Source organism: Cylas formicarius, unplaced genomic scaffold, assembly GCF_029955315.1.
Source record: "Cylas formicarius isolate icCylForm1 unplaced genomic scaffold, icCylForm1.1 PGA_scaffold_8__14_contigs__length_24414737, whole genome shotgun sequence".
Classification (NCBI taxonomy): Eukaryota; Metazoa; Arthropoda; class Insecta; order Coleoptera; family Brentidae; genus Cylas; species Cylas formicarius.
This window is the reverse complement of record NW_026844361.1, coordinates 11,284,674-11,305,318: the sequence shown is the minus strand read 5'-3', so window position 1 is coordinate 11,305,318 and position 20,645 is coordinate 11,284,674. Positions and strand designations below refer to the sequence as shown.

Here is a 20,645-nt window from a genome sequence, read left to right as displayed (position 1 = left end):
ATGAAAAAAAAACTCCCCAACAAATTCCCATAAACCTTTTCGATCAATTCAGTATCCTTCAAAATATTTTTTTAATAAAAAAATAGTGAGTGTTACAAATTAAAATTAACCTTTCTAAAACTTGGTTTGGTATTCTGTGATGAAACATTTCCCTTAACACGTATCACTGGTTTAGTTGTGTTGTTTTTCAACTTACTATCTCTTATCTATGGTCCAGTCTCCAAACAAATATAAGAAATTTTGTACAAAAGTAAATCAAATATTTTTGTAAGTGTTTGTGGTACATAGTCGTATGTATGCGAGAAGATGCCCAGTTCTTTACACCGGAGACTGCGTATTTAATAATCAATATTTAAAATTAATAATGGTAAACGCTTGTTGTGCTCCCAACTGTAGGGGTAATTATAACAATGGACCAAAAGTGGCAATATTCTCATTCCCAAAAGATGAGGTTTTGCGGAAACAATGGATTAAAGGAATAAAAAGAGAACCTTCATTTATTCCAACAAAAAACACTAAGGTAAAATGGTTTTGGCAAGTGTAGAAGTCTATATTATTAATTTTAAGGTATGTGAGCTTCATTTTAAACCCTTTGAGATTGAAAGAGTTACAACCTGCACTATTGAATCAACCGGAGAGGTACTAACAGCCAAATTAAAAAAACCTCGTTTGATCAAAGGTTGTGTTTAATTATTAATTTTTAAATCCTGTGAAAGTAGCATAATCTCTGTCACAGGTGCGGTACCGTCTATCGTCTTGTCCATCTAAACCCAAATGTGATCACAGGGGAAGTTCTGTGGCAAAAGGGCAAAAATTAAATATAACACATTGAGCAAGCAGTAGGTGAAAATCTTGAGACTGAATCCAATTATGTGGATAAAATAAGATTTACCGACTTTTAAATAGGGTTTGAAAAGATAACATATGCTAATGTGGAAAGGTAGCTGAGATATATGTTTATTTTATGTTGAAGTAAATATATAAATTTAAAATGTTGTGTTTTTATTTCTAAATATTTTTATCACCTTAGCACTAAAATTACTATAATTACATGTTCCAATAAAACAATTTATTCCAATAAAGAGAAGTGATAAAATATCTGGTAAAACTATTACTGAAGTGAAAAAAAAATGAAACGTAATAGATCAACACTGCAACACAACCTGGACTAAGGACCAGTTAAATCATATTGTTTTTAAAATAGCAAATGAATATTAATAATGAAATGTCCGTATTAAATTTACACGGCCATGAAAAAAAAAACAATGTTTTTTTACAAGATTCCTGAAAAAATATTTAAATACTAATGCCCTACCTCTTCCAGACCTAAACAATAATTAACGTCTATTTTTAGCCCGTATTCCTTTCATACCCTAATGTAAATGCCTTCCTCAGCATTCTGTGGCTGTTGTAGTATTCCGTGACTGTAGCGAAAGAAGGTTATGTTTGGCTTTGCCATGTTATTGTTGATAGGTATTTTTTATTTTTGTTTATATTTACCTATAGACATACGAAAAAGCAATCAAAAATCATTGAAGTGGCCTAAAAATTTAACCATATTGGTCCATATATAATTGCGATTAGTAGTCCCATTCAAATTCCACTGGATAATTGGGATTTTCGAATAGGTTCTGTAAATTTTTTTTTGAACTGGTAAGTACTTTAAGGTATTCTAAATTTTTGTAATTTGTTCTCTGAAACTCTCATCTCATGAATTTGCAGCAAACTCAGGGAATGCTAAGGGGTGTCTGCCTTAAAGGGCCAATTAAAGCTTCTCGATAGCAGACATATTTAAAGCATCTTTTTATTAAGGCTTAAATTCACGCTAACGTTTGATTAGCATTTTTGTCTAAAGCACATTTGGCATGTGTAAGATTTTATGGATTCTTTATGTAAGAATCAACTATTTTAATGCAATCAAAATCAAACATATCCAAAAGTTTCTCGGAACAGATAGAAATATTCAAGTACCAACCAATTACAATAATATAAATTTAATTTTTTTTACACATATTGGCCCCAAAGTAAATAATATTTTACCAGAAGAGATAAAAAATATTACTAATTCTAGAAAATATATTCAAGCTTGTAAATCCTTTTTATGGAATTTATTTATTATTTATTTATTGATGCACTATTGAACATACTATGTAATGAAATTATATAAAATAGAATATTATATTTTTTGTTTAAATGTCATGAATATAACATAGGGCACATAGAAATGCTTCTTGCATTTATGTGCGACTATGTGGGCAAATAAATTTAGGGTCAAATTTAGGGTTTTTAATTTATAAGGACATGGTTTGGTATGAACGCTTCTAGTATATTTGGTATCCATATTTATTGTTTGATCATTAACATTTAGCCTACGAGCGTAAAAAAATTGTTCAAAGATTGTTGTGCTTCATTTGTTTATATTTTTTTGCAGATTTCATCGAATCTAATGTGGAAACGAAGTAGATCAAAAACAAATAACGAAACTAGGAAAAAAAGTAACACGTTCAAAAATACAGACGATGGGTTTGAGGAATGGGTATGTATAAATAAATAGCTTTCGGTGGTACTAAAGTGGCAATAACAAAATTCTGTGTTTACTGAAGACATTCGATTTTTATTTAAACATTTTGATTTGAAAAAAGTGGTGGGATAAGGTTGGGTCTGTTATCACATTTAACGAGATCTAAGCATTGTTTGCAAAAATGCTGCCGAAAAAATGCCACTTATAAACGATCTGTCAGCGGTCATGTTGGTCATTGAATGCCGCAAAGTAGTTTTTTTTTCCGTAGTAGTATCCTAAGTTCCTGTATTATCAAACATCAAAAATATTTCGTATATTACTGGTTCCATATCCAGTAGGTATTTGCTGGATTATTAATAATAAAAAAGATTTATTTATCAACTGCAAAATATCTCCGTTTATTTTTCGAACATCCTCTATAGTAACGTCTTGTTAATAGGGCGGTTACATGGCCGCGAAGCGGTCGAAGCTCCTCGATCAATTTCACAACGGCCCGATCGAAAAATTGTCCGATATTTTTGCTGGAGTTAAGATACTGGTAAACGGGCTCACGCACCCTCCAGCTAACGAGCTGAAAGATCTGATGGCAGCCCACGGCGGCGAATACCACATGTATCAGGTGCCGAGCACGACCCACATTATAGCTTCGAATTTGCCCAACACGAAAGTAACACCTACTCGATTTCCTCGTAATTTGTGTTCATAACACTCGAGTTTTAGATAAAGCATTTGGGAGCCGTTCCTGTTGTTAAACCGGCGTGGATAATCGAGAGTATAGCGCTGGGAAAACTGATAGATTTTAAAAGGTATGTGCTGTACTTTGTGGTTATATTTCCTGTCTGTGAAATTAACAATTTTGGGTACATTTAAAATTTTCCTGTAATGGCAAACAAAACTGGATAATTAATAAATAATAGGACATCCAGATTTTGAACTGAGGTGGCTTTTACTTGACAAAAATCCATTTAACACAATAAATAAGAACTAAAAGTTTAGATTTTCACGAAATTATATATTTTCGCATGACAATTGTTTCGACAACACCGTGTCTTTATCAAATGTAATATTTACAAACTACCTGCTACTATATATACCGAGAAATGACAATAAATCCTTAATTAATGTTGTGAAAATTTAGGTTCAATAAAGGAAAGCTATTTAAATCTAATTGATCGTTAAGCAATGCATTTGAATGTCTCATTTTGTTAATCATCACGGCTTCCAATAAATTTAATTTTCTACTTTTTCTGGCTGTGTGTAAAATATCAAAATTGTCGTCAAAAATGTGTTTTTTTCTGTGTTTAAGTGTGTAGCATTATTAGAATCTAGACTATTGTTTTTAAACGCTCTTTTATGTTCGTTAATGCGTTTCTTAAGGATCTACATGTTTATCCAATATAAATTTTAGGACAAGATCTGCATTTTAACCTGTAGGCACCTGACCTGATTTTTGAGATTTTGGACACTTTGTTTTTTTTTTGTTTGTTTTTTAAAAATTTTCCTATTGTGTTGTTAGTTCTGAAAGCTATTTTTATACCGCATTTTGACAAATGTTTTGAAACTTTTTCACTGGGTTTTCCTATGTATGTAATTGTTTTAAATTGTTCGTGTTCTGTAGTTTATTAAATTAGAAACCAACAACAGAGGTCCCGCTGCAAGGAAAGGCCAGATCCAAGGCCTGACAAAATGGATGAAGGAAGAACAAAGACACGAGTACAGAAAACGGGACACAAACAACATTTATGTAAATTGTCTCATAGACTTAATCCCATAGAATTTGACACATTTGATTATAGAGCTCAGACACAACATTTTCTAGAAATGAATTTGAATTTTGGAAAAAGGTTTCAACTTTAACTTACAGCCTCAAATATTAATAGAGAATAAGGCTGTTTAGGGATCGACTGTGAATTAGCAATTAAGGACAGGAATCATTCTAATTAATAGATAACAAACACCAAGAAATTTCTCAAATGTCACTAATAAAAAATATTTACACATGCAGATAAAGGGAAGACAGTTACAGCTATCGATCTTCCAGATTATATTTCAAAAACCAACAATTTTCTTAAACCAGAACTTTTCCAATGTATCAAACACGATCCTACCGAGTTATATCAAAGACAAGTCAAGGAAGTAATTACTGACTCCACACTATTTAGTGACAAAGACAAGTACTTTTTAACAACTGTAAATCCACAACCGCCGAATTATATTCTTTAGTTAAATTACATAAACAATATATGCCCATTACACCAGTCGTGTCTTATGTAACGGCCCCGGTAGTTAAATTCTCAAGAAAATTAGTAAATATTTTAAAGTTTCACACAGATTTTAAACCAAATTTGCAATAAAAAATTCTTTTTAATTAATCAACAAAATTAAAGATATCAAAATCCCTTCTAACGCAGTGCTATTGTCTTTTGATGTACAAAACTTATTTCCCAGTATTCCACCTATGGATGTGATAGATTTAGTAGATTTCACTCTCACTCGGAAACAGGTTAACCCATTGGTGAAACAAGATTTATTAGATTGCTTAATAGTATCTTTAGACCAAAATTATTTTGAATTTAATGGACAGATTTACATCTCTAAGGAAGGTTTGATTATGAGAAACACACTTAGTCCTTTGTTAGCTGAGATGTCTTTGCTTGCTTTGTTGGAATGGACAGACAACTGAATTATTTTTTAAATTACATTAACTCATTACATAATCGTATAAAATTCACTATCGAGATTGAACAGGATAACTCTATTAATTTTCTCGATTTAACTTTTACAAAAACGCAAAACAAATTTGATTTTTGCATTTACCATAAACCTTCACACACGAACACAGTCATAACATGACAGCTCAAATCACCATTGTACAGACACAATGGCTGCATTTCACTCTTTTATACACAGACTTCTTAATACGTTACTCTCAACAGAAAATTACAACAAAGAACTTAATATCATTCGACAAATTGCACTGAACAACGGTTACAATCCGTTCGTTATCGATAAAATTATAAACAAAAAACAAATCCAGACAGCAATAAACTCTATTTATCCGAAACCTAATACAGGACACGAACAATTTAAAACAATTACACACATAGAAGAACTCAGTGAAAAAGTTTGAAAACATTTGTTAAAATCTGGTTTAAAAATAGCTTTCAGAACTAACAACACAATAGGAAAATTTTTAAAAAACAATAAAACGAAATTTCCAAAATCTCAAAAATCAGGTGTCTACAGGTTGAAATGCGGATCTTGTCCTAAAATTTATATTGGACAAACAGGTAGGTCATTCAAGAAACGCATTAACGAACATAAAAGAGCGTTTAAAAATAATAGTCTCCATTCTAGTTATGCTACACACTTTGATATTTTACATACAGCGACAAAAAGTAGAAAATTAAATTTACTGGAAGCCATGGAGATTAACAAAATGAGACATTCAAATGTATTGCTTAACGATCAATTAGATTTTCCTTTATTGAACTTAAATTGTCACAACAACATTAATTAAGGTTTTATGGTCATTTTTCGTTATATATAGTAGCAGGTAGTTTGTAAATATTACATTTGATAGAGGCGGTGTTGTCCAAACAACTGTTATGTCAAAATATATAATTTCCTGAAAATCTGTACTTTTAGTTCTTAATTATTTTTATATATAATTTCGTGAAAATCTGAACTTTTAGTTCTTATTTATTGTGCAAATATAACTGTTCTATACCTTTAGGTATTTGCTGTATACCAACCAGAGTAGCAAACAACCGGCTTTGCCTTTCCCGATTGTTACGAAACCTATAAGCAACGGCGATAGCTCACACGCGCGAGCTACAGCGTCCGCGTGCGTAAACGTCGCGACCTCTAGCGGAAGGGTTGCCAAAACAGCTTCGGACCCGAAGTTCTTGGAAGAGTTCTACAGTAATTCGCGGCTGCATCTCATCGCCACCCTCGGTGCAGAATTTAAACATCTGGTGGCCCGGCTTAGGGAAAAAACTGTCGGGAAGTTTCCCGCTAGGGACAAACTTAGAGCGGAAAAAGGTGGGTGATTATTTATTCGTTATCGTATCGACAATAGTGTTTCCTTTATCCCGTTGGCGATGTATTTGACATTGTTCAATGTTAAACCGGTGACGGCGAGCGCTCCGCTCTTGTACATATAGATGTGGTGGTGCTTGATCAGGTGTTTGACATGGCACTGAAAATAATTGAATAATCTCGATATTTTAAAAGTTATTTTATGAGGTGAAGGGATGGAACAATCGCAATAGCGTTGAAGAACAAAATTAGAAAAGAAACACCAAATAGATATGTTCAATTTCTTCATAACGTCTTTGTTTGATAAACATGCGCCTTTTGTCGTTTCTAAGATCACCAAAACCTGTGCTGCTTGGTTAACACATACTATTCGTGAAATGATGGAAATGAGAGATAGTCTATTGTCGAAATATAAAAAATTCAAATCTATCGCTGACTACATTGCTTACAAAGAAATAAGGAATGTTGTTACAAGTGCAGTACGTAAAGAAAAATCCGCATATTTGTCTTACAATTTCGATTCTAGGAATTCCAAACAGATTTGGAAAACTTAAAACAACCTAAAAAATCCCAGCGATATTAATATTATTTTGCTTCTGTTTTTAGCAATATTAACAATTGCCCTAAAACCACGTCTTTCTATAAAAATCGCAAGTTCAACTCGAATATATCATTTGCATTTAAACTTAAAAACATTAAACTCCCAATTCTGCTGGTGTTGATTGTGTACCCGCTACAATGCTTCAGATGACCCTTCATATTACCACGCCATATGTCACACGTATTATTAATTGCTATTTGTAAGTAGACTATTTTCCTACTATTTGGAAGTTTGCTTTGATCACACCATTGGCTAAAAAATAACAGTACAAGCCAATTCTCAGACCTTCGTTCAATCAGTAATCTTCCAACCTTTTCTAACATTTTGGGCAAAGTCATAAATGTACAAATTTATGATTATGTAATTTAAAATCATATTTTCACTGACAGTCAATCTACATTTCGTAAAGGTTTTAGTACTATTAGTGCACTTGTACACATCAATGATCGCATTATTAGTTCTTTAGTCCTGAATTTCTCCCTGTTTCATCAGGTGTACCGCAAAGTTCTGTCCTTGGACCTCTATTATCCTTAATTTATATTTCTGATATTTATACATCCATTGAACATTTGAATTTGCATTCATTTGCTGATGACACTCAGCTATTTTACTCCTTCGATCCTAAATTATTTGATATTGCTTCAGTTCATATCAATTTGGATTTGCATAACTTATTTCTATATTCTTCTTGGCATATTCTTCTACTTAATGCTGAAAAATGCAGCGTAATGTTCTTTTCTCCTAAACCTAACATTGAACAAGTATCCCAAATGTATTTATTTGAAAATTGTGAACTGTAATAAAAACCTTGGTGTTATATATGATTGTAGACTTAGATTCGTTGAATATGTATCATTGTTGGTGAAAAAGTCTTATTTTGTTGTACAGGCATAGAACTGTCCTTAATTTCAATTCATGTAAACTTTTTGCTCAATCACTTGTCCTTTCCATTATGAACTATGGTTTAGTCCTCTATTGCAAAAAATTCAAAACAGCTGTTGCAGATTTATTTTCGGTTTGCGTAAATTTGATAGGATTTCCCACAAAATCCAGGAACTTGCTAAAAATTGGCAGTACTTTGAAGTACTTTTTGGCGTCTACGGTTTTCCAAATTATTAGCATATCCAATCCGTCCTACCTACGAGCTAAATTACACTTTCGTAATGTTCAATCAGTGGCTTTAAGGCACCCCTACAGACTCTCACTGCCACAAGATCGTTTATCTTTATTCCGCAGACCATTTTCTTATAACACTGTTGTAATTTTTAATACTATATCCGATTCACATTCTTAAATTCTTTAAAAAATATTTCAGGTTAAAACTGCTCAAATAATTTGATTTTCAATGTTATTCTTTTTATTTAATAACTTCCTATTGTTCCATATTACTATTACATTTATCATTTAATTTATCAATGTAATTATAACTTCCTATTTAGTTTTTAATTTAAACATTTAAGAGGTTAAGTGTCTCTACTGTGTATTTGTATATAACAATATACAACAGTAAAGCCAATTTATTATTATTATTATTTTGCAAAGCAATAACTGTGTCGACTTTCACATACAAAGGTGAGATATGACTAACGGCAAAGCTACAGGGTGACTGTCAAAAATGTACGATTTTAAAGGCCCTCTATAACTTTTTTAATTGTAATCTCTGGGAATCTGTCTATTTCACCCGTTTTGTCTTAGAGTATTTAGTTCCCGAGATATCACACAAAGTTATATTTCTTTAAATGGGACACCCCCAATTTTTCAAAAAAAAAAAATCAGTTTTCTAATAAACGAACGATGTGCCATACACCTATTTTTATTAAATAGTTTAAAAGATATTTGCAATTATTGATATTTACCATAGTGGGCGCTGTGTGCGTCCTAAATGTAATTTTTATAAATGAAACTACGTAACACTCAAAATCTACATTTCACAAGTTTCTTTAATTCTAAAAGAAATGCTCAAATTGACGGCCGTTTTCTTGTAAACATATCCTACATTTTCTCTTGACGCTATTTTCTGCATTAAGAAGTTCTACCCCCAAGAAGCTGCCTGGATGCAGTACGAAGTAGTTATTACAATTCCACAAAAATAAGTCGCAAGGGGTCAGGTCTGGAGACCTTATTTGTGAGGAGGTACACCGTCATGTTGAAAGTATAGCTGATTATTTTGCTGAAGTGGCAAATTGTCGATAAAGGGAATTACCTGCTCTTCTAGAATTTGTTGGTATCTTTCGGCATTTAAATTTCGATCAAAAATATATATGTTAAAACTGAACCTTCCCTGATTCGCTTGTTCCACCATAATATGGGGATTTTACTGTTTCCAGTAATAGCAGTTACACCTGGTGAATATTCCATCACTAGAAATCATTGCCTTATCCGTCCAAATAACTTTCCTGGCAAAATCGGGGTTTTCTTGGAATTTATTTAGGTGTCACCTGCAAAGTGCACTTCTTTGAGCAAAATCTCGTTGCCGTAATTGATGCACCTGTCGGGGTCGAGAGGGCCTAAACTTATGTTTTTTAAGCGCCCGCACGGCATTGCTGCGTGGAATTCCAGTGTTTCTCTTCATAACCCTTATGAATGTTTTCGGGTTAATTTCTCTGGCTAGGCTTCTATACGTCCTAGATCGCGGTTTTGTAAAGGATCCGCATTATTGTAGATGACGTTTTAACTTCAAAAATATTTTTGAGTTGCCTTCTTTAAGGATATTTCTGGAAATATAAATTTAACGCCGTCTGTCGATTTTCGGTACTTTCAATATAATATTTTATCATGTCATACTTTTCGTTTTCAAAAATTTTTACAGATTGACGAAGATGCCACTTTTGACACCTGGGCTTGTGTATCATGGCAATTGTTTTTATCTGATCGTAGCTGCTTAGATAGTCAGTTAAGCACAGCCTACTATGGTAATTATTAAAAATTGCAGATATCTTTTTAACTACTTAGCAAAAATAAGTGTATGACATATCGTTTGACTGGAAATTTTATTAGAAAACTAATTTCTTTGAAACAAAATTGCGGTATTCCATTTAAATAAATGTTTGTTATTATATCTCGTGAACTAAAGGCTTTAAGACAAAAACGGTGAAACAGGTAGATTTGCCTTAAAAACGTAATAAAAGATTTTTAGTTATAGATACACAGATTGATACTTAGACAGCAAATCTCACAGTGACGAAATATTGTTCGCGATTATATAAAAAATATATAATGAGTTTTTGAATTAGCCAGGTTTTTGTTTTGCATGAAGGTCATAGTTACTTCTTAGGGGAGGTTTCGTCAAAAAGTATAAAAATATACCTCGTTCAATCCCGTGTAACAAAATAGTCCAACTTGATCTGTTATGTGAGTCCATTTTCCCGGCGCCTCCATCTCTTCCAATTCCTCCCGTAGCCGCCTACGTACAAACGAAAGTCTCGCCGCCAAAATTTGGAGGTTCTCTTTCCATTGATGACGTAGATGGTCCTCTTGCAAAATGTACGAGATTATCCTTGAAAAAAGAAGCAGCTGCAGGGGGGCATTTTTTCGAACTTATAATATAACAATATACTTAATACTCAATATATTTTTTGTCTTCAATTAACTAAAAAAATATATTATCAACAACGTAATTAATACATTAATTAAGGAATAATGGATAAGGAAACGGTTTTGTGTGAACAATTGTTTTCTAGCTCGTCAGATTAAGTTGAATAACTTTTTTTGGCCTAATCCGATTTCGCCGAAATTAGTTTAGTTTTAAAATATTTATAGGGGCTTCGACTGGCATGTCAATATCACGATATTAATTCTTTTACGAATCGGTAGGAGGCGCTTCATATCTAAAACAGCTATTTTTATGATTTTTTTCGAAAATTTCAAATATAATGGTATAAATATTTTTAGCTAGGACGAAAGAGTGTAAAAAAACACAAGTAGTGGATCCGGCGTGACAATATCTTTTTTCCCGTTTGAGATATAAATAAAAATGTATTTATTAAACATATTTTTCAGCCTTAGCATAGTAATAGTACCAGAGACGACAGAGATAAATTTGATTTTGTCCCAAATTATTGAAAAAATTGAAACGTCAATATAATTTATTAATGCATTACATGTTATTGTCAATATTGGAATAAAGGGTAAAATAGGTAAAATAACTTAGTAGACTTAGCGGTTGGCATGGTAACGTAAAAAAGTATTTTTAAATTAATTTTTATTTATATCTCATGGGAGAAAAATGATATTGTCAAGCCGTTTCCACTATTTCCTGCGTTATTTTTTACGTTCTTTCATCCTAGCTAAAAATGTTTATACCATTATGCTTGAAATTTTCGAGAAAATCATAAAAATAGCTATTTTTGACATGACCCACTCGCAAACGAATTAATGAATTAATATCGCGATATTGATATGACATGACAAAAGAAAATGTTGGAAATTATTCTCAGGTTCGTAAAATGGCCGCTAGAGGACATAACCTCTACCGTAAAATAGAACAAGCGTACCAGCTTCGGAGTTAAGCTCTGAAGAATCCAACAGGATGATTCTCGAGAAAAAAAAAGCTCCGTTTCAGAATAAATTACTTCATTCAAAAAAATAACATATTTTTGAAGGTGTTCTTTTCGCTGATACGACTACGAGTTGGTTAGTTTAGCGTGGCAACGGATTTATTATTTGAAGAAAAGGTATTTAAAAAACAATTAAAAGTAAATACATTTTTTAAAATTTGCATTGATTTTCAAAGTCTTTAAGTTGTAATATTTAACGATATATGCCGTACGAATAGTTGTGTTCCATTGTATAACATAACAAAAAATATTAGTAGTACTTGGCTGTCACTTTTTCGTTTTTTAAGATATCAATGTAAATAAAGGTTTATTAAGGCCTAAAATACAATTTTCAAAAAATAATTAAGATATCCAAAACTATTTAAACAAGTTAAGTTCAGTTGATAACCGGTGATTTTTGTGCCGGATGGTGAACACTTTTTGAAATACACTCAAAAAGTCCCATAAGGCAAATGTAAATTTTTACTGTTTATAATGAACCTGGATCTAGTGAACTTTCGGATACAGTGAACTAAAGTTCGTCAAGATTAAGATTGATTTTCTATTTTTAATGAACTGATACATAGCACATTTGTTTTGTTATTGTTTTGATCTTAGTTGTGATTCAGATTTCGTGGAGAATATTGATGACAGACCTTCAAATGGAGAAACAAACAAAACTTAAAAAAAAAAAATACGATTTACGATACAAAAATTAAAAGTGGTACGAAACAAAGTGATATTTCTCGTGAAATGAAATTGCCTAAAGCAAATGTCTTCATTACCTGGAAAAAAAGATAGGATTCTCTCGTCCTATTTTCAAGTGAATGCAAGTTGTGAAAGGCTCAGAAAATCAGCCCATGAAGGCATCAATACGGGACTTTTACAGAAAATGTTCCCATAAGTGGTCCAGTTCTGCAGCAAAAAGCAAGTGAAATGGGAAGTAGAATAAAAGAATTTTGAAGAAGAAGAAGAAGAGAAATGTATCTTTGGAGGAAAAATTGTTGGTGAGTCTGCATCAGTTGATATGAATCTTGTTAATAACTGGCTCACAACGGTTTGCCTGATCTTTGCAAATATTACAAACTAACCCCTGATGAGACATTGAAATTTCAAGGAAAAAGGTTTGCAGGTGGAAAATTGTCCAAGGTTTCGAATAGCAGTTCTGGGACAAAAAAGAGAACGCTGTTTGTTATCGGTAAATCAATAAACCCAAGATGTTTTAAAAACAAGACCCTACCTGTCAAGTACAGGTCAAACAGCAAAGCTTGGATAACATCTGACTTATTTACCGAAGAGCTGCTCTTCTAGTAGATCCCAGCACATCCCAACGTTCCGTTGAATCAAATCAAACTGGTTTTTGCTAATAAAGATGATAGAAGCAATTGATGATGGACAAGAGTTTTCAGTGAGCTTATTGGATGCTGTAAATTTTATTCATCTGGGCAGAAAGTTAGGAAAAACACTATTGCAAACTGTTACAAATATGCAGGATTCTTTGAAGCAGAAGATGATGTTGACTCTGATGATGAATTAGGAGTAGGTGGGTACATGTATTTTTTTTTAGATGTTGTTTACTTCTTCTTGGTCACTTGCTACTTGTTTTGTACAGAATGCGTAATATCTTGAAAAATGCATGTATATCATGGCATTTAATAACCTCCAGGTAAACATCAGTTGTATACTAAAGTTTATTTATTGATTATAGTAAACCTCGGATACAGCGAACCAATTTTGATGCAACTTTCTAGTTGACTATATCCGGACTTCATACTGTATCTTAATTTATGTTAAGAATTTCGGTTAGTTCGGAGTTTGAACTAACCGGAAAATAGTTTACATCTAATATAAGATGCTCGAATTTTTGCTATAAACTATGTTGGAGGACCAATGGTGCTAATTACCAACAATTAATTTAAGCGATTGCGGTGGAAAAATTCCATCATCATTAAAAGTATTGTAGTAGAAATTTTGTATAAACACACACACAAGTTGAAAATATAAAATGATAAAGAAAGGCCTCCTTCAAAAGTAGATCTGATAAGCAGAAATTGTCCAGGTACGGTTGAAAAGGATCATCGAGAAGTCTGTAACAGGTCCTAAATATTCATAAAGATGCGGGTAAGCCTAAAATACAATATTTTAAGCAAGTTAATAAAAATAATCACCTTGCCCCACGACTGGGAGGGCTGAAATAAATACTCCTGACGATACAGTCGAACTGAGATCGTACAGCGGCGATTTTCTTGACGCACTTCAGTATCACAGTCAAATTTCCGACCCGCTCGTCAGCCAGTCCGAAATTAATCGAAAACGATTGAGCACAGAATAGTTCAAACCCGGTCTGTGCAAAGTACCGCACAGGCCACGCGTCTTCCGCTGGATCCCCAGTCGCTAAACCTACGGTTGAGGTTAATCGGTAACACAGGTCTACGGTGATTTTTATGTTTGAAAGCTGATTGCTTATTTGTATATTTTTGGGGGTCCTTTTTCCAAAAAACATATTTTTGCTCTATCACTTCATTTAATTTTTCTCCTGCGTCGATTTTTGCTTGCTGACGTTTCGCCAATCATCCTGTTGGCTTATTCGGAGCTTGATTGAAACTGGCTCGCATTTTACTCTGTACCTGCTTATAGAGTGTTTGAGGAGGGCGGAGTTAAATGAGGGGCATAAACACCGTCTCGGATGACTGATGCCCATATTGGTGACAGGTAGAGAGCTGGTTGTCAGGTTGCTTATCGATTTTTATAGACTAGGATTTTTCGTTGGTAGAAGACTTTACATGCAAGAATTTTAGTTTTATCGAATAAAATTTTATGTCCGGTTTCGCGATTGTGTTCGGCAACAGCTGATGAGTTTATTTGTCTTAGTCGTACGGCTCTTTCGTGTTCTTTGAGCCTAGTTGATATTTTTCGTCCGGTTTCTCCAATGACGGACCGGTTTTGACGTTATACTTCTTTAGAACTTTTGATATGTGGTCAGTGATGTTTTGAATGTAAGGAAGGATCGTAGTGGCAAGTGTAGGACATTGCTTTCGGCTTCATTGCTATTGGAAGGTTGTGGTGAAGTGTATTTTTTGATGGAACGCTTAATATCTTTAATGTGTAAATTATTAGAGAGAAGAAGAGCAGAGATAAGGTGGTTTAATTCTGGGTTCAGTGACTCGGGCTGAGATAGTTTTGCGGCTCTGTAAACAAGAGAATTGATAACTGATGATTTTTTTTTCATCATCACAAGCTTTACACCTGGTAGCAAATATGTATTTAGAGATACCCGAAAACAGTTCACGTCAAACTTGGCTTGATGAAGCAGTTTGTTAAAGCCCTAGACAAAAATGGACAGTGTTTCAAATATTTGTTCGAGAAATTTCCAGCCATATCTGGTGTCAAGATAAAGATGGTATTATTGTTGAAGTACAGATAAGAGCATTGCAAAGTCAAGGATTTTAAAAATGCAATGACCAATAACACTTGAACTATTTCCCTGAAAATCTTGGACCGCTTGCCATAGAACAGGCTGGATGTTAGAACAGAATAAAAAAATAAATTATTTTAGAAATAAGAAACCCTACGTGATACAAATAAATGGATAGAGTTTTTTTTTAAATCAGCCTTACCAAAATTATATGTAATCAGTTTTCAAAATAAAAACATCGCCAAAAGGGTTTTCACTAATTAAAATTTTCTTATATAGGTGTTCCCTATAACGATATATTTTTTTAATAATAATTGACCATAACTAACTAGGAGACTGTGTATCAGTTATGAGTTCCTTATACATGGCCATATAGCCCGTATAGACAGCTAAAACGTTTGTATTTAAGGTTTTCACGTATTGTGTTCGGGATATTCTGTGCTACATTCAAAAATTCGCAACTATTGACTTCAAATTTAGCTGAGAAGTAGAAGTCGATACCTACATCCAAACTCTAAAAATTAAGCACAATCAAATGTCAAGTCTTTCACAAATATCAGGAATCGTTATATAAAGCAAAACAATTAATTTATTTTATTTTGGAAATATTAAGATGACCGAAATTTAAAAAAAGTGGTCTGTAAACTATATTGCCTTGATAAGGTAGATCGAAAAAAGGCAACAGCCGGCCGCCCTTCAGCTTTTTAGCTATAGATTTCCATTGCGTGTTAGAAGGATCACATCCGGTGGGGTTGTGGCCGCTCGGTTGCAACAGAACGACAGCTCCCTCTGGTGCCTGTTGCAAATCTTCTAAAAGTCCTTCAAAGTCCAAACTAAACGTGAATGCATTCCAGTAGCGGTATCTTTTAATGTTGAAACCTACAAATATAAAATACAGGACACTTGGGAGAGAAAACCCAGTCATACCGTTTTAATCCCCTATAAAAAATGAAATATCGTTTGCCAAATATATTAATGTAACGTTCAAAAAATTTTTAGAAAATCTTTTAAATTGCTATATAATATGCTTTTTTAAACACCTTGTATGTGAATAAATATGTAACATTAAGTGATTAATGAATACATAAATGGGTTTCGCATAATTAACCTTCTTTAGCAATATAAAATTGACCATTAAATTCAAAATAATTTCGGTCTAAACAAACTATTAAACAACTTAGCAAGTCTTGTAAGGTTAACTTGTCTCTGCGTGAGAATATTGTCTATTATGTTTATTACGTCAATTGGTAGAATGCTAGGAAATAAGTTTTCAACATCAAGGGAAACTGCCTTAGGAGGAATTTTTATGTCTTTAACCTTGTTAATTAGTTCGAATGAACTTTTGACAGCATATCTAGGTTTAAAGGCAGTATTACATTCTAAAATTTTAATTAATCTTGTTGAAAATGTAACTGATGGTGCTGTTGAAAAGAAACTACAGGCCTTATATGCTGTTTGTGTAATTTAATTAAAGAATATAACTTTGGAGGTTGAGGGTTCATAACTATTAGTTGGTATTTATCCTTGTCATTAAAAAGTGATGAATCGGTAATTACTGTTTTGATTGGTTTTTAATATAATTTGGTGGGATCATATTGTATACTTTGGTGTATATAAATATCAAAATTGTCGTCAAAATGTGTTTTTCTGTGTTTAAGTGTGTAGCAGAATTAGAATCTAGACTATTATTTTTAAACGCTCTTTTATGTTCGTTAATGATTTTGTTGAAGGATCTACCTGTTTGTCCAATATAAATTTTAGGACATGATTCGCATTTCAACCTGAAGACACCTGATTTTTGAGATTTTGGACACTTCGTTTTATTTTTTTTTTAAATTAGATTAACTCATTACATAATCGTATAAAATTCACTATCGAGATTGAACAGGATAACTCTGTATTAATTTTTTAGACTTAACTATTACGAAAACACAAAATAAATTGGATTTTTCCATTTACCACAAACCTTCACACACAAACACAGTCATACATAACAGCTCAAATCACCCTTATACACAAAAAATGGCCGCATTTCACTCTTTTATACACAGACCTCTTAATACGCCACTCTCAACAGAAAATTACAACAAAGAACTTAATATCATTAAACAAATTGCACTGAACAACGGTTACAATCCGTCCATTATCGATAAAATTATAAATAAAAAACAAATCCAGACAACAGTAAACTCTATTTATCCGAAACCTAATACAGAACATGAACAATTTAAAAAAATTACATACGTAGGAGAACCCAATGAAAAAGTTTCAAAACATTTGTCAAAATGTGGTTAAAAAATAGCTCTCAGAATTAACAACATAATAGGGAAATTTTTTAAAAACAATAAAACGAAATGCCCAAAATCTCAAAAATCAGGTGTCTACAGGTTGAAATGCGGAGCATGTCCTAAAATTTATATTGGCCAACCAGGTAGATCCTTCAAAAAACGCATTAACGAACATAAAAGAGCGTTTAAAAACAATAGTCTACATTCTAATTATATTTAATTATACTTAAACACAGAAAAACACTTTTTTGACAATAATCTTGGTATTTTACATACAGCCACAAAAAGTAGAAAATTTAATTTATTGGAAGCCGTGGAGATTATTAACAAAATGATTAATTAGATTTAAATACCACCCCATTATTAAACTTAAAATTCTCACAACCACATTAATGGAGATTTTATTGTCATGTTTCTGTATATATAGCATGTAGTTTGTAAATATTACATTTGATAAAGATGCGGCTGTGTCGAAACAATTGTCATGTGAAAATATATAATTTCATAAAAATCTGAACTTTTAGTTCTTATTTATTTTGTTAGATGGAATTTCATTAAGTAAAAGCCACCTCGGTTCAATTAATAATAAACGATTTACTCACCGGAATGCGCAAAAATTGTGGCGTGATTCTGAGCAGTTTGCTCCGAAAGGTAAACGGTGTCTCTCCCGAGTACTTTGCGCAGAAATTCGGCTCCGATTCGTAAAGCGGCGGTTCCCGAAACCGTTTGTATGCCGAAAGCGTGGTTTTCAAGACGGGCCGGATTATCGACTCCTGGATCACGCGGTATAGTGCGAAACTATGTCATTTTATGCGATCATACCCAGGAGAATCTTCACGCAATGCGCGGAGAAAACTTCATATCCCAAAGGAGGCAGGCGCTCTTTCCTGGGATACAAGTCGTTGTTAATCACCCTTTCCACGGTTTTAACCACAGGCAAAGGCCGATCGCCGTCGTCGTTTTTGTAAGTGTCAGTAACTGCGACGTCATTCGACAAGTAGAAAAAACTGACTACAAATTTGTCATGTTTTTACCCAAATCGACTTTTTTCGGTAAGGCGTCGTCATCGAAAAGTTGCTGCCTCCACAATTCGGGGGGAGGAACGTACTCCACCTCCGCAAAACACGAGTCCTGATGGTTCGTAGACATTACGGAATGTAAATGTCAATAGTTTTCCATTTTGGCTAGTTGTGCCCGTTTTGTCGGTTGATTTTACTACTGTGTAATTCAAGGAAACTGTACAGAGAATTGAAACACAGTCGAAACTCTATATAGCGAAATTGAAGGGACTGCTTTTTTATATAAATATTTAAGAACATTTTATATAAATATTTAAGAACTACATTTAATGTTTCAAATAATCGGTCATGTTCTTTTGAATTTTTTTGATATGCCATACATCTTCTGATTGTTCAATTGTTTCTGCTGTCACGTTTTTCCAAGCTTTACTTATAAAGTTGACCGCATCTAGCATATTAATGGGAAATTTGTCTTCCATTAGAATGTGTTTCCTGTATCGACTCTTAAGACTTTTTATTACGCTCTGATCTATCGGCTGTAATACACTTGTTGTTTTGGATGGAAGAAATGCCAATTCAATATTCCGTAGATTTGGAATATGGGGATGTGTAAGGCAGTTATATAAGAGAAGTAATATATATTTTGCTCAGCTTTAATTCTGCATCCCATTTCCGTATCTCCTCTTCAAAAATTTGCGATGGCAATTGCTTGATGTTCTTAAAACATCGTGGGTTAGTTGATTTTCCAATCACGACTAGCTTTTTTTTTCTGTCCCATTCATATTGGCAGCTATTAACACTGTTATACGTTTTTTAGTAAGTTTTCCACTCACACGTCTTCTCCAGCTAATATTTAGTGACGTTTCTATCGACATCACGGGCTTCGCCACTTATCTATCCATAATTTATACCATGTCTCTGTTTGAACTTCCCCGACCATTCTTACGAAACTTTTCTGCTTTTAGTTTTACGATGGGTCCAGAGAGTGGTACATTTTTAAGACGTTGCTGTTGGAACCACTGCCACATTGCCCGATCCAAATCTTCAAATTTTGGCTTTCTTAGTTTTTTACCAGAAGAGTCGACGGTGTAAGTCCGTATCGATGTCCCACATCCCTTTTCTTTTCTCCCCGTTCTATCTCCCGAATTAAAGCCACTTTATCTTCTAGAGATAAAATTTTTCGCTTACTCGCCATGCTCGCCGTATTCACTGATATTAGAACTGATAATCGCTTATTGCGAGAAAGACACTTATGACTACCAGGTTCTCGGTAATTAGATTATTATTCTGAGAAGGTAAGAGACTATTAATTACAAGGCGGCCTACATTCCTTACTTCGCTATAGCGCGTTTTCACTGTATTTATTTTTTTTTAACACAAAATACCAAGGAAGATCCAGAGTGAATAAAATTGAGAGAAAATTTATTAATTTCGTTAGAACACAAGATTGAATATTTTATTAGAATTTGAGAATGATCACGATCGACTAACGGTTTCGACTAACGAACAGCTGAATAATGATGTATGATGAATAATGCTTTGCTAAGGAAGAACGGAAAAGAGGAAATTGGTCCGTTAAGATGAAAGATTTGGATGTATTCTTTCGCTTTTGTGAAGTTGTACTATTTTCTGTCATATATAGGATAGTTACATTACAGGAGCTGTAAAACTATGATTGAAATGTGCAGCTTAAATCCATTTTTTCATAGTCAGATAATGTTTAGTAACGAAGCCACACAACAAAGTTGTAGAAAAATCATACATCCACAAAAAAATTAATATTTGCGGATGAAAAACAAAATTCTTAAAGAACACTTAATTTCCCAAATCTAAATCAGCCTGATTTGCCAGATTTGGTTTCTACAGGATAGTGCTCCGCCCCATTTTATCCAATCAGTGGGTGATTAATTAAATACAGTATTTCCCGTAGAAGAGGATCAAGAGAACGGCCTGCAAGATCTGCAGATATTACCCTACTGGATTTTTTGCTCGGTGCGCGAATAAAGAAAAACGGTCAAATTTAAATGATTTCAAATGTAATATGAAATCAGGCAAATTAATAAAAATATTCCGAGTGATATTTCGGGAGAGTCTTTAAAAAGAAGTTAATTAAAAATTTCTTTGACATGTTATTCATTGTTTTGCTTGTAATCCTCAGTTCAGTTTTTTATTTTTCAAACGGTTTTTGAAATATCAACATAGATTGGGGTTTTCGTTACTATTTT

General features: G+C 33.2%; 2 protein-coding genes and 1 long non-coding RNA gene across 5 annotated transcripts in view; 2 read left to right on the top strand and 1 right to left on the bottom strand.

Annotated features, from left to right (window-relative positions):
* Window positions 1–194: 194 nt before the first annotated feature.
* LOC132706367 (uncharacterized) lies at window positions 195–943 on the top strand. Its single transcript, XR_009619582.1, has 3 exons — window positions 195–520; window positions 568–679; window positions 737–943. It is a non-coding gene; the product is annotated as an uncharacterized LOC132706367 (long non-coding RNA).
* Window positions 944–1,438: 495 nt separating this feature from the next.
* The window catches only part of LOC132706812 (DNA repair protein REV1), a 48,064-nt gene continuing 28,857 nt past the window's right edge, over window positions 1,439–20,645 (top strand). For all 3 annotated transcript variants that reach the window (XM_060678375.1, XM_060678374.1, XM_060678373.1), the window contains exons 1-5: window positions 1,439–1,653; window positions 2,432–2,536; window positions 2,961–3,188; window positions 3,242–3,327; window positions 6,258–6,565. In XM_060678375.1, coding sequence (XP_060534358.1) covers window positions 2,447–2,536; window positions 2,961–3,188; window positions 3,242–3,327; window positions 6,258–6,565 — 712 coding nt within the window. In that variant the 5' untranslated portion in view covers window positions 1,439–1,653; window positions 2,432–2,446. The remainder of the gene's footprint in view (window positions 1,654–2,431; window positions 2,537–2,960; window positions 3,189–3,241; window positions 3,328–6,257; window positions 6,566–20,645) is intronic.
* Window positions 6,571–15,342, bottom strand: LOC132706814 (aspartate aminotransferase, cytoplasmic-like). The gene is made up of 3 exons (XM_060678378.1): window positions 13,867–15,342; window positions 10,470–10,659; window positions 6,571–6,722 (listed from the first exon to the last, which is right to left on the bottom strand). Exons 1-3 carry the CDS (start codon window positions 14,199–14,201, stop codon window positions 6,585–6,587), a joined length of 663 nt encoding a protein of 220 aa, XP_060534361.1. The 5' UTR covers window positions 14,202–15,342; the 3' UTR covers window positions 6,571–6,584.